Source organism: Strix uralensis, chromosome 23 (genome assembly GCF_047716275.1).
Source record: "Strix uralensis isolate ZFMK-TIS-50842 chromosome 23, bStrUra1, whole genome shotgun sequence".
Lineage (NCBI taxonomy): Eukaryota > Metazoa > Chordata > Aves > Strigiformes > Strigidae > Strix > Strix uralensis.
Window position 1 is genome coordinate 7,225,354 of NC_133994.1, and position 14,294 is coordinate 7,239,647.

General features: G+C 46.7%; 1 protein-coding gene and 1 long non-coding RNA gene across 3 annotated transcripts in view; both read left to right on the forward strand.

The window, feature by feature from the left end:
- Positions 1 to 12,508, forward strand: part of TMCO4 (transmembrane and coiled-coil domains 4) — a 41,786-nt gene extending 29,278 nt beyond the window's left edge. The window contains exons 14-15 of one of the 2 annotated variants that reach the window (XM_074892633.1): positions 10,669 to 10,864; positions 12,317 to 12,508. In XM_074892633.1, the coding sequence (XP_074748734.1) occupies positions 10,669 to 10,864; positions 12,317 to 12,483 (363 nt within the window). In that variant the 3' untranslated portion in view covers positions 12,484 to 12,508. The remainder of the gene's footprint in view (positions 1 to 10,668; positions 10,865 to 12,316) is intronic. The other variant, XM_074892634.1, reaches the window with a different exon arrangement.
- Positions 12,509 to 12,599: 91 nt separating this feature from the next.
- LOC141953802 (uncharacterized) lies at positions 12,600 to 14,287 on the forward strand. The gene is made up of 3 exons (XR_012632014.1): positions 12,600 to 13,034; positions 13,746 to 13,897; positions 14,150 to 14,287. It is a non-coding gene; the product is annotated as an uncharacterized LOC141953802 (long non-coding RNA).
- Positions 14,288 to 14,294: the final 7 nt, after the last annotated feature.

A 14,294-nucleotide genomic window follows, 5' to 3' on the forward strand; every position in this document is an offset into this window, starting at 1 on the left:
GCTGTCAAGCAGTGGTGGCACTGGGGTGACTTTTCCTGTCAGTTCAGTCCGTGTTACTCTCCTCTTTTTGACTTCTCTTCAGAGACCCTCTTTCTGTTGACCTTCTGCTTCCTGAGCTTTGAAACCCCCTGGAGTCCTGCAGACTTTGTCCTGCCTGGCTCGCAGCAGCCTCGACATTTTTCCCCCAGAGGAGCAGTATTTACATTTCAGCTAAATGAATAATGGTTGCAGAGCTGCTAGCTGCTAATCTTCTATTGTTGTGCATCTGTATCTGTGCTGCGTGAATGCAACAGACAATCCCAGTGCTGTTCTCATTTCAGAAAGAGCTGACACTTTCACTTGCTTAATCTTACGGCAAAGCATTGGGGGGAAGAAAGAGCAACCCCCCACTGGGGGAAAAACCTATATTAAGTAGGTGTTGTTCTCTTGATCCATTTTCCAGACTGTGGAGCTTTATGAAAAGAAATACAGTGCATTCTGATGAACATTTTAAAAGTAAAAGGAGCAAGAATGGGGAAGGAAGTTTTCAGGGGCAATATTTTTTAAAGTGGGAAGAAATCAAAGATGGATTTTTCTGCAAATACAGTGCAGTAGCATAACAGAAATATATAGAGAGATATTTTCTCTAATGGGGACCAGCTCCATCCCTGCAGATGCCCTTGCTGGAGGTCCCCGTGAGTCTCCCGCCAGGAATAAGAAAGGACAAGCTGTGATAGAAGAATAAAGCATAGATGATGCAAAGGTGCTCAGCGTGAAAATACTATGCAGGCAGCCTCAGTATTTTAGGCATCTCCCAGCCCATCCATGATGAAAACGGGACTGGATCCAAAGAGCTTGGTTCCCTTTGCTGTGGTAGTATCAGAACCCTCAAATGAGTAGAGGACTAAGAGACCTCAGTATAAACAGGAATTCACCTCCAAGGCATTTATTGCACGTCTCTCTTGATTAGTATGTTTTTTATCTGACTGTCAGTAAAAAAAACTGAGAGAAAAATGTCCTCCCACTCAGCAAATGCAGTTATAAAAGCCTTCCTAATGGTTACAATGGGACTGATTTATTCAGTAGATTTATTTGACAGCACCTGTTACAGAGACCAAGGAAGTAATTGAGCTGTAGTGTATTAGATTGATTGCTGTTTGTTCAAATGGGATATTGTAGATTACATTTTGCATTAACATTTGAATATTGCAGAAATGCTCAGAGTCAGAATGTAGGCAGAGCATTTTCATGGAGGCTCACAAGTCAAGGAGGGTGTTTAAGTTTCTCTGAGGTGTTTTACCACAGCAGAAACCAGGGATGAACAACAAGCTTAGGGGCTGTAGGAATGCCTGGCTGGAAGTCTAGTAGAGAGCAGGGATGGATCGTGACCATTATTGCAGAAGTCAGTACTGTTCTCTCGTTAGTCCAATGTGAAAATTGTTGTAAAGGTCTTTAGACTATGATTAAGTTTTGCATCGACTTTAAAAGTCCTTCCTTTCCATGCCAGCTAAATTCTCCTTTTCTTCTTCTTCATCAACGCTGTCTGGAGAGCAGCTGCCTACCTGCTGCTAGTGCTCACTAATTCCTGTAACGGCAACATGAGGCAGCACCAACTGCGAGTAAATCCCTCCTTATTCACCCACCTGGAGTTCCAGAGCCCACAGACTAACCACACAAGGTACTTTTTAATCTCTAGAGCAGTCATTGCAATGGTACACTGAGAAAACATGCTGATGTGAAAACACAGCCATGTTCTCCTCCAGCATCTCTGCACAATGGAAGGTGAAACAGCAGAGCTTCTTTGTAGAATAATCTGTATCACACATCAGCACACCTTTGCTTTTTCCCTCCAAGATACCTCAAAAGCTTTTTACCTCTTCATTTCTTTGCTGCTGTAATCGAGCAGTAGGAAAGCTCTCTTTATGACAGTGATTAAAAACCAAGAATAACTGATCTCTTTCCAAAAGCTCTCTCAGAAGAGGGGCCTACTATTCCCATTATGAGAGAAGGCAAACAGATTCAAGGCAGTCAGGCCTTCAGCCAGGCAGGTACACAGTGTGCATAAATACCATAAGCAGATGAAAAGTCTGAATTTTGTGAAATCCAACTGATTTGGTGCTTCTGTGAATCAGGCTTTTTCCCAAAATGCATTAAACTGTGTTTTTTTCCCCTATATTCCCAAGACTTGCAGCAAAGAATTAACTGTGGTTACGAAATGTGGATTAATTAAGAACCCTGGGGAGTTCAAAAGGCAAAAGGTTGCCTATGTCTCATTACACCTCTGTTTCACTTGTTTCAAATGAGCAGTGCCACCTCCCATGGTGACTGGCTTTAACAGGATCAGAAGAGCAAGAGCTCGGGGCAGAACTTGGCTTCAGGCAGCGCTCAAAGGAGCCTGGAGATCCTTCTCCCACAGCTGGGGGACCTGCAAGTCTCTGTGGAAACCAATCTATTTGTCTGCTAGGCTATAAGGCCACAGGGATGATTTCTTCCTCTTTGTATGTCCCTGTAACCCTGGAGTCATCAGTGGCTTAGTTTTCTGTGATCCTTCTTGCTGTTGATTTGGGAGCTCCAAGAATCACACATTAAATACCTGTTAAATACATTTTTCCCTCTGGGATGCAAGCGGAGGGTGCTGGCAATGTCAATATGTTAGAACAGAGGAAGAAACTGAAAAAGCTTTTCCAAAAAGGTGTAAATGGAGCCATTAATAACTTGAGTTTGGTTTTGCTTTCTGGCAGACTGGTATCCCTCCTTACTTCAACACAGATGTATTGCTTGATCTTGATGTGTTCTTTGGGAGGCTGGGGATACTTAGCTGCTTCTAAAAGGCAGAGAGAACCATTTCATAGCGCTCCTTGAGCCTTTATTTCATAAGGCTGGTGCCAAAATCCACATACACACTGCCACGCAGAACCAGCGTGGTGCCATAACAGTGTGGCCTTCCTGCAGATTTATAGAAGTAATTTTCCCATTTCCTCCATTGTGCCTGGAACACGTGTGTATCATTTCACAGTGGGTTTCCACAACATCTGTTTGAGTGCGTACAGCGTTCAGACACCCCAGCAACCCTGGGCAAAGCTGAATTCCTGGGACTGCGCTCCCCTCCTTCAGAAAGTGCCACGTGTTAGAAAGATTCACAAGTAGTTTGTGTTTATATCTCATACAAGTCGACATACAAAATTTGTTACTCCGTTTGAGTGACCAGCAAAGTTTTGATGCCATTACGTCTTTCTCCCATGGAGCATAACAATTTGCATCACTTATCAACTTTTATAGATTTTCTCTTACGCTTTACACATTAGAGCACCTTGCATGTGAAAATAAGACTGTTCTTGCAAAGCCGGACATTGCAGACTCCATTGTCGACAGTTTTGCAGTGAACGGATTTGTAGCTTTTGATTTTGCAAGCAGCTATCCTGACCACACAGACCTTACTCGAGCAAAACTACCAGCAAAAGCAGTGGGAGTTTTCCCTAAGTAGTGGTAATAATGTTTGATTCTGCAAGAGTGGCTACACAAAGCAGAGTAAGGTGAATTAAGGAGAGAGAATTTAGCTTTCTATTTCCTGTCACGTTAGAACACGAACGCTAATTCTGTATAATTTCTGTGTTCAGTTTTGAGCTTTGTTTCTAACCTTTTCAGCTAACGTGGAAAGGAAATTCAGTTGCAACATCCAATTAAAAGTGTTAATCAAGGAGAAGACTGACTTAGCTGACACATTGTGTACGTGAGGTTTTCTCCTGTAGCACAGTTTCAGCTAATGTGTTTGAGATCTTGCAATTTCCACAGCATGTCGTGTTGATACTGGCTGAACGTAGCTGAAATGCCACGAGGCTTATCACTGCCCGCTGCCCCAGTGACACTCGGGTAAGGGAAGGTCTTCAACTGGCTGCAAATCCTGGTGTGATGGATTTGTAGGCGATCACGTTGCTAAGGAGAGATGTTGCACTACTCCAGAGCCGTTGAAATTTCCCAAATGCCCAAGTCTTCTTGCCCAGATAAATTATTACCATCAACTTGTAAAGGAGATTAAGGGATGAATGAGCTAAGAACAGGTCATTGTCCCCAAGGACAGCAAAAATTCCCTTAGTTAACCAAAAGTGATCTTGTTTCGTGGAGCTGAGGAGCTGATTTGAAAGCCACAAAGATGGCAACACTTCAGCTGCCAAATCGTGTGTATTCCTGGAGCGACATGGGGAGAGGGAGGGGACTCGGTCCCTTCCAGTGTTAGTGAGGAGTTATCCTCTGCTGCAGGCAGGACCTTTGTATCATCCTGATTGTGGAGACTGAATGTGATATCAGTGTTTTTGTCTGGACTCTTGAAAAATTCTCCATAATCCTGGCTTGATCAATATAGCAGGTATTTTGGGTCACTAGTTGACTGCTGTAGTTTATACTGTCAGATACCTGCTACATTCAGGAACAGTCCAGTTTGATATATCAATCCAGTCTTTATTTTTGGGGATCTCTTTTCCTCTGAGGCCCAAGAGATCATGTTCAAATTATTTCCCAGTGATAATTATATGCACAGTTTATGCTGGGCCTTTTAAAACATTCTTTGTAATATCTAATTTAAATAATTTCCACTTCGATTAGCACCGTATTTGATTACAGCCACCTTAAAAGTGAGTGGCATGTTTTGCAACTTCGATATAGCTGGAAAGACTCTTGAGTGTTCAGACATCAACCTAAAAGCTAAAGAAAAGAACCAATTCCACTTCTGGCAGTTGTCAGTGAGAGCATCAGCAAAAAAACAGTCAACAGCAGCGCCGCAAACAGTTGAAAAATTCATGGAAGCAGCTGTTGCCTTCAGCTGGCTGGCTCGGTGTGCGGAGCGCGTTACCTGTCAGCAGAGGGATGTTTGCGAAGGCACCTTTCCCTTGAAACTCTTTCAAGGGCTCTCTTATTAATTCAGAATTTATGAAGCTTCCTCTTCCTAACTTTGTGCTGCCCGTCATCGCTGATGTACAGCTGCTCTCCATCTCACCTCCTTAGGGCTTCAAACTTCCAAAACTTATCTCCTCCATTTACTGCCTCTGTTTTCTTGTTATATTCTATATTTTACTCCTCTCCATCATACAATCCTCTTGGAGTTGGTGAAGGTAAATTGAGAGTAAAGCTGTCAGAGTTTTTCAGCAGTGAACGACTGCAGCAAAAAAAATTGTGTTTACTCAGAATTTTCAATATCTACATGTTCCCACAAAGCATGTCAAAGTTTGATGGAAAAAGTCCTTGGAAAAAGTTATTGCATTGGTGTGAAATTGGCCCGAGTGCCGAGGGTGACGTCCCTCAGTTACCATCCCAGAGGTGAGAATGACTTGATCAGTAAGTCATGGCTGAAAGATGATTGCAAGTAAAAATTACAGCCTTGCTCAAGAAGTGTTCCTGTAATTAAAGGAGAAGTTTTACCGGTCAAGTTAGTTTTTAAATTAGAAGAAAAATTAGAATTGAGTGACTTAGTCTACTCACAAGAATTGTAATTGTGCAAAGGGATGATTTAGAAGCAAAGCCTTTTAGCTTCAGCTGAATCATGCTCCAATCTTTATTCCATCAGTTTTTCAGAGCAGAAATAGAAACATTAAAGAGGAATAATGCAAATGACATTGACAGTATTTTCAAAATAAATTCAGCTCTATAAAGTTTACCTCAAATATATTTTTATTAGCTTCTCCTCTGGAAGCCAGGACCGCTAACACTCGGGTTATACCTATAGTGCAACGCAGGACCTGCAGCAGATGCCAAATCCACATTTTGTAATAAATCCATTTAAATTACAGCTTCTGAATTAGTGGACGTGTTCACTGTCCTCACTTTTGGAAAACACTGTTTCCTAAGAACCCAAACAGAAGAATTTTATTTCTGTTTTAACTTAATTCAGCCACAGGCCCTTTCAAGGTTAATTTAATGTTCTTCTGGTTCTCACTACGGGAATCTGCTCTGCTGCTGGCTTTTGCCAGGTCCAGCCCTATTCCCCTGCCTGGGCAGTGTTAGATCTTTGCCGTAAGCTTTCAGAAAACTGTGGAAAACGTGTAGGACATTTTCTGCCAGGCTGAATGCCCTCTATCATGTAAGACGTACCCTGCAGTCTGAGTTAAGGCTTCCGCTGACATGTGGGAAAAACTCTGACCAGAGGAGCCTGCCAGCTTGGCAGGGATGACTGCGTTTTGAGTGATAACCTGGCATAGCTCGGGAGTCCTATAATCAGTCAGTCAGTCTTTGCCACCATCTGGGAGAGGAGGGCTGCGCGGGTTTGGAGGCAAGATCCAGAACTGAGGATTTTTGGAAAGCAACAGTGGCATTTGAGTTTCTTCCCTTCTTTACCGATGTTACCCCAAAACTGGCTGGCAGCTTATTTCGGAGCTCAGGGTTGCACTCTGGTTCTCTTCCTGAAGGACAAATCCAGTGCTGCTTTTGGAAACCGAGAGTAAACCCAGGAGTTGAACTGGCAATAACAAAAGTTGCTGAGCTGGCTCTACTGAGAGATGCCACCGGAGTTCCCCAGGTGTGTACACAGAGTGCCTGACACACCAGCGGGAAGAAGGGGCGGCTGGGAAGTGAGGTGTGATTATTTTCTGAGCTTCAGAAACTGCAGATCACTCCATTAACTCTTGTCACCCCCCACCAAATACCATTTTCTGTTAAAACAGAGAGTATTTGTCAAAAGGGAATCATGAAACTGCGATGCCCTCCAAGGTATTGCTTGCTCCTGCTGAAATAACGAAGCTCTGGAGAGAGATTTTATCTGGAGAGTGTCTTTTTCCTGCATGATAAAGTTGCTCTTTGGATGTGACAGGCTCAAAACAAATCAAACAGGTGAAATTCTCAGCTGTATTAATGACCTGTGCTCCTGCAGCTTGCAGAGTACCTGTGAATCCTCTGCTCGCGCTGCACACCTCACTTGCTCCTCGGGAATTCTCTGTAAATCCACAGGATGTTTGGTCAAGGAGAGCAGGAGGAAGGCACAGCCCAGCTGCTCTGTCCTTTATCTCTCCCTGCAGGTAGCAGAGAGGCCAAGGGACTTTCATCTGAGCTCTTGCAAATTACACAGCCCTGCAAAGCAAACAGCTTTGCGAGCTGCGCTGGGCTTCGGAGCCGGTGTGTGCTCTTTGCACCGGCGCTTGGGATCAGTGCAGGAGCTCTGCTTGAGGGCGACTGGATGGGATCTTAAACCCGCTGGCTCTGGAGTGAGCAAAGACTTTGAGCAGATTAATGTCACTGTGATACCCAGTGTTGTGATGGAGTAAGAGTCTTGCCTGTGCTCATGTGAGTCCATGGCATCGCACGTAGCGTCTCCTTTCTCCCAGGTCCTTTCTCTGCCCACCGCTTGGCAGGCTCCCCAGGCATCCCCTCCGGGCTCTGGGGTACACCTTGGGTTCCTGAGCTCAAAACCTGAGAGAAGTCAGGATTCTTCCCCTGTCCTAAAGAGCTGGATGGATTCTGCATTGGTACTTTATCTCGCAACGCTGGGGAAAACCAACCGCCAAGGCAATTGAGTGGAGCCGTGGAGGTGGCACCGGCTTAGCGCTCATGGAGAGAGCTGCTGGGAACTGCAGACTGATTCCATATCATCTCCTCTCAGAGAGGCTGATCTCTGTCCCCTGCCCCTCTCCACCCAGAACTGCTGTCAGTAACACGGAGAGCAGCATCTGTGCTGCAGAGCTCACGGCTCGCCTGGGTACAGCGGCCACCAGTGACTTGGTTGCAGGCCCAGGGGTGACATTATTTCTTTTCAAAGCTCCCATAAACTGAACTGTGTTTTTATGACATTGTAACCAGAGGCACTTATTGTACCAAATAAAAAGACTTCCATTTGAATTTAATAGACGCAGCTGATTATGCTCAATGACAGTTTTTATACTATTGGGTGGATTTGAACTTGAAAACCTTTCCAGACTTGCTGAACTGAGGGCTCCTTTCAGCTGACTGAGCGATCCCCCTGAGCAGTGCTATCATCTGTAGTCCTTCGGAGACCTTCCTCTGCGGTGCTGTAGTCCTGCAGCAGAATTAGTGATACAGGCAGCTGGCTTGTGTTTTCCAATGAGTCAAAGCAACCATAAAATCAGATATAACAGGGGAGAAGTCACCTAAGCACAGTGATAAACCTACGCCACTGCTTTCATTTCCTTATAACAAGCATAAATATTTTTTGCTTTGGTTACAAGAACAGCTTTCTATTCTATTTATTCTGATATTCCTCCTGCACTTTGTTCTGACAAATATTCAAACCATTGTTTATTTCCCTTTAAAGTTTTTATTGTCCCTAACAATGTTCTAGACGTTCCCATCCCTTCTCCGGCACAGCCTACCCAGTGGAGGAATTCAGCTTTTCAGACTGCAGATGAAAACAGGCTTCTGAGAGATGGAATTGCTGAATTTTCCCACCAGGATGGCTTCACAGCTTTAAAGTGGCAAGGCAATTTGTGCGCTGTTCTTTTGCTGATGGCTCAGTACTTAATGTCACAGTAGAGCAGGGAGTCCTACCTCCTCTTGGGTTTCTCAGGGCTTGTGTCGGTCTGGCTTTATGAACTCCTCCTGGGCCGTCCTGGAAACAGAAGTGAGTTTCCTTTGAAGAGATTTAGTGGTATTGACCTGCAGTAAGGGACAGACTTTCAGGAGGTCTCAGCTTCTCTTTTAGCTGCATGAGGAAAAGCTCAGCTCTTCAGAACTGCTCATACCCAGTGTCTCCTGGTGATCGTGGTGCTCAGGGAAGAGGAATTCCCCGTTGTTTTAGTGGAAGCTGCTGGATACTGAGGAGTTACGAGAATCTAGTCCTTAGGCTGGCAGAGGAAATTTGTTCTCTCTGACTAAAGACTAGGTAACATAACAGGCTGCAAAATCCCCAAGCGCTGACCAGGGCAGGTAGATTGTGATGACTGTAGAGATTTCAGAATACAGCAAACCAAGAGACTTCAGCAACCCCTCCCAGTAAGTCCATTTCCTTCTTGTTTCTCTCCACCTTTTCCAGCGCTGTGCTCACTTCTTTCCTTAGCACTAAGCCCCTCTACTGAGTAGCAAAAGGTTTATACTTTTTTCAGAGAACAATGTACACATCTTAACAGCCAGTCCATTAGTCCTTCAATGGTTATTTTAATTAACTAATCTGTTCCAAACATCAAGAGCCTGTTGAGCCATCTGGACTGATTAAAGTCACATATTGCATTACTAATGCGCTGATTAAATCCTTCATTTTGCTCCAAGCCCTAAGTGCATCCAAATGTTACCACTCAAAAGCTGCTTCACGCACACAGCTAGAGGAGGTTTGAATTTTGCCCGTGCAGTTGCCGGGAATTTTGCTTTAGGTTTGGGCAGAGGTGTGCTGGTAACCCTGGCTGCTGGCATCGTGGGGAAGGGCTGCACTGGCATCAGCCCGCCTCTCGGGCTGAGCTGCCAGGGAGGTGAGCAGAGACTCCACGGCTGAGTTTCTTTGCAGAGCTCTTCAAAGAGTTTTTTCCATCTTGTGCGAGCAGACAGCCCCGTCCTGGGGCACTCGTACACGTGTCTGGGAAGCAGGAAACCTGGGACTGTGGTGTTGGGTATTCCCTGCTGTGGAAATTCCCTAATTACTAGCAAGATTTGGGGAAATAAGAGGCGGTGTTGCCTGAGACAGCCTTCGGGCTGGGGCACGAAGGATTTAAGCTGTTAGAAATCAAATTTACCAAAGATGCTAAAATATCTTAGGATGCAAATCATGCCCCTTAATCTTTGCTGAAATCTACAGACCAGCTGGTGAGAGTACCATCGAAATAGCCTTGACAGCCTGACCGCACTTCCCCTCTCCACAGAAAATATAAATCCACTATAAATCCACCTTGCGCTCAGAAGCGCTTCCTCCCATTTTGGCCTTGAGCACAACAGCCAAGGAGACCTGGAAGCTGGTCTCTGGAAGAGATCTTGGCTGTCGTTACTTCAAACGCTCAGCTTGCACAGGACACCTCAAACAGGGAAGGCAGTTTCTGCCTTTCCAGCCAGGCAGCCTGTAGCATATGACAACAATAACCTGCAGAGGAGGTTTTTCTCTCCCTCCTGTGCCCTGACTGGAAGGGTGCATTCCCACATCCTTACCAGAAGGCTTTGTATTATCATGGAAATCACCTTACAATAAAAATGTGTGGGTTTTTGCACGTATTGTTGACTTTAATTTGGTTTACGAACCCATAACTCTCAGGCTCCCAGTTTTATATGGTGTGGGACAGATCAGTGCACCTTCCAGCCAAGAACCTTAACGCGCTCGGTAGCTGCTGTGAAATTTAATGATTATTTCCTAATTTAAATAAGACATTCATTGCTCTTACAAGGGAGCTAAGGCACAGGGAGGACAGGTGATTTAGCAGAGAACAGGAAGTTGAACTAAGACAAGTTGTCTCCTACCTGGACATCTCTCACCATGGCAGATCACCTCCTCTCTTACCCTCGTGGCACCCAGAATCTGGGGGTTTGTAACTCAGCAACGTCCATGGATTTGAACATACACATCTTAGAGGAAAAGTAATCCAGCAGCAGTGTGTGCCACAAAGGGTGCAGCCAGCTCAGGTTACTGAATGGACAACAGCGTTTTTCAGACCTCGTACTTTCAGCCTTCCAGAGCTAAAACCAAGTCTCACGACAGCGGTGGCTTTTGAGATGAAGGACTTGACTGAGCTGCGTTCCCCACGGGCTCCCCACTAACAGGGCTCTTGTTGCTTGCAGGTAAACGGCCACCTGGACTACATGAAGCAAATGGAGACGATCCTAAAAGCTGTGGGCATTAAAACCAAGGAGTGTCGGCTGGAAGAGAGGGGCACCAGCAGTCTTTTCTCCCCTCCAGCCAAGAAATCACAGCGGGCAGCAGGCAGTGAGACTCAGGAAGAGGAAAACACCGTGCGGGAGGAGGCTGTGGCTGAGGGTGAGGCTCTCCTAGCCGGCCCTGCTCAGCGCCGTGATTCCCCCGACTGGCCCTTGGGAGAAACCTCGCTGTCCTGCCTGGAGGGCTCAAACAGCGGGGACAGCAAGAAGGAGGCAGCGGGCGAAGGAGCAAATTAGAGCTCTTTGTGATGGGCAGGGATGCTCAGCCAGCACTACCACCGCTTTCAAAGCACCGTCCGTTGCGCTGGGATTCCCAGAGGAGCGTCGGTAGAGCCGGCGGAGCTGTAGCTGCAGCTTTCACACCCTCCTGAGAGCCTGGAGCGGGGCACCGGCGTGTCGCTGGATCAAAGTGTTCGGAGCAGCCGCCCACGGCATCTCCCACGGAGGAGAAAGGGCTGATTCCTGCCTGATTCAGCACTGCTCCTCAGGAAGCGGCAGCACTTCCCTCCTCGCACAAACTGGGTTTATTCTTGAGGGAAGCAGCTGTCACCATTAGGGATTGTGTCTCTGCTATATAACTCCTGGGAAAGCAGGTGGCTCTGTGGGTATTTTTAAGCATATCGTGGAGAGGGGCTTGTCACTAGGAGATTAAAAACATTTTTCCACTTAATGGTGGATTTGGTTTGTGGTTTTCAGGGGTGTTGCAGGCTCTGGCTGCCCAGCTACGTCCGTCTCAGCGTCTGCGCTTGGGCTCTGCTAACGGGGCAGGCGAGAGGCTGGGGCTACCTGCCTTCTCCCCCCAGGCTGCTGCAGGTTTGCTTGGGCACTTCCCAGTCACCAGGGCTGTTTCCCTATCTGCAAGCTGAGGGCGATGAGCGTTCGCGGCCTCATTACTGTTAGAAACATGCTTTGAGTCCCTAGGTGAAAGACAGCAGAAGAAACAGAGTGGGCTTTTTATGATTTATTACTTTGTGAAACTTCCTCCCAGGCTTTGCAAGCCAGCAACCCACAGAGGCTTTCGGTTTGTGTCCCACACACATCTCCAGCCTTAAAAGCCCCCTCTAGACATATTTTTAATTGGCTTAGAATAAAACCAATACTTGGCATAGGATAAACATGAGTCTGTTTGATTTCTACCTCCTTCCATAAAAGCGAATTGGCATCCAGTCTCTTCTCCCCAGTGTCAGACTGGAGGGAGGGACCCTGCTTTACATCCCTGCCATGCAGAGGCTTCCAAAACCGTATGGGACTGATCCACATCTTCCATAAAAGGTCCTTTTCTGGCCTATTTTGCTGCTAAGCCCAAGAAAACGCATCTGACAGGAACATGGCAGGAGGATAAACCCCCTTTTGAGAACACCTCTGTGTTTTTCTGTTTTAAAACACGTGCCGGATGGTATAAATACCTTCCCGCATCCCGATCTGGAAGGTCTCGTTGACTCACGCGAGGGGAAATAGCGCGCTTGCAGCTCCCGATTTCAGTTCACGGGGAGTCCTCCTCCTCCCTCCCTGGTCCAACAGCTCAATAACCACCTCTCCTTTCCTTCCCCAGCTCTCTGCAGACCTGACCTGCAGATTATTTCTCACAAAGTCAAAAAAGCGGCTGTTTCTGGGGGCGGCAGCGTGACGTGGCAGCGCGATGCAGCTTTGGGTATGGGGCCCGGCTTTTCCTCTCCCCAGTTCCTGCCGCCGAGGGGGCTCGGCCCTGCTCAGCTCTGAGCGGAGCGGTGCCTCGCCACGGAGCCACGGGAGAAGTCTCTGGGACAGGCCACGGGCTCCCGCAGTGACGGGCCGCTTTCCCTGCTCGGTGTCGATGCCGTTGGCTGCAGGAAAGGGCTACGATTTCTCCACTGTGTCAGAGGATTAGTCCACAAGCAAACCACCACCTTATTCCAAAGAACTGACTCGATGAGAGAGTAACATATTATTGCTTTTGAACATTTGGCTTGAAGAAGCAGTGTCTGTCCATCTCTGAAGCCTGTGTCTGCCGATTTGGTTACCTAATGCAGCTTTTGGACTTCACCATGTATTTTTCTACTCCTTTTTAACTGGAGTTGTGGTCAAAGCATGTTTTTCTGTAAAGCCATTTGTGGAAAGATGTACATATTTATCTTCATGCTTGATACCAAACCCAAGCTATCTGTCCACAGATACGTGGCCAAAATGCATTGAACGATGTTTGAACGTGCGCTCCGTCCCCCGTTTGTCACGGTCATTTATCACCGGGCCAGCCTTCGGCTGCAAGGGGATTTGTAGCAACAAAATGTCAGGTTAGTCATAAAAACACTTGTTCAGTTCTGCAACATTCGTGGGCAATGTGGAAAGAAAACCAATGAGGCTTGCGTGGCACGTGGCTGCTGCTGCCGGTGTCGCATGTCCCAGGGCTGCTTTGTGTGACCGTGAGCTTCGGGAGCACAATCAAACTCTGGAGGGTGTGCTGGGAAGGAGGCAGCAAGGCTCGGAGGGTACAAGTCCAGGGAGGGCACAGCAGCTGGCTACCAACCCCTCTCTGCCTCCGAAAGGCACTTGAGGAAGAACTTGCTAAAAGCATTTGTTTTTGTTTTTTTTTTAAGTGCCCACTTAACATATCACTCACTATTCTCCCTGCTTATGGCTATGAGGAGGATGGGGGGGCTGGCATTGTCATTTAAAAGACTATATTTGTTTAGATTCTTACTTGAAGGGGAGGAAAATGATTTTCTAATTGCATCCTGTAAAACTTGAGGGATTGTCAGAGCAAAGTATGATGGTCATATGCCAAAAATAGGAAGCTGTAGGATGAAATTGAAAAGGAAGCTTATCTCGTTCCTTACTACTGTCAGGATACCCACAGAGCCACAAACCAGTCGAACACCCACGCCCTTGCTGAATATCCGAAAAACGATGTTGAACATTTTGCATCAAATTTAATCCCCTGTAGTGCAGGCTGTTCATGATTAAGCACGATGGTTTCGCTGTGTTGCAACTCACTGCTTTCGCAGGAAACTGAGACAGATACAGTCCAAATCGGGCGAGGAAATTAAACTCCAAGAAGACGTGATGTTCTGTGGACTGAAGCAGCCCCAAACCTCTCATCCATGAGTCACAGGATGTGGTTTCCACCGGTCCTTTCGGTGCACTTGGTGAGAGAGAGGTGAGATGCTGAGTTGTGTGAGTGGAAGCTGAAAACCAAGCCTTGGTTTAAGTTTAGGGAGACGTAAGCTGGCGGAAGGGCCTGGAGCCCAAGGTTCAGACTAACCGGAGATGAAAAGGCCACGAGAAGCAGCTCTCGGAGAAGGGTGAGGGATTGGTGATGGTGAGCAAAGGAGGGATGGAGAGAGAGAGAAACAAGGCAGATTAATTCAGCAGTAAAACGTGGCTTTATGCTGTTTAAACCTACCCGCAGAAGTGCTCGGTGACGACGTCTTCTCCGAGGAGGTGCCATTGTGTTTGAAGAAGGTATCGAGCAGCAACACGCAGCCAGGGAGACGTCTTGCAGCAAATTGGCTCCTTGGTGAGTTTGCGTCGGGCTGGGGGATCCTTCCCAGCAC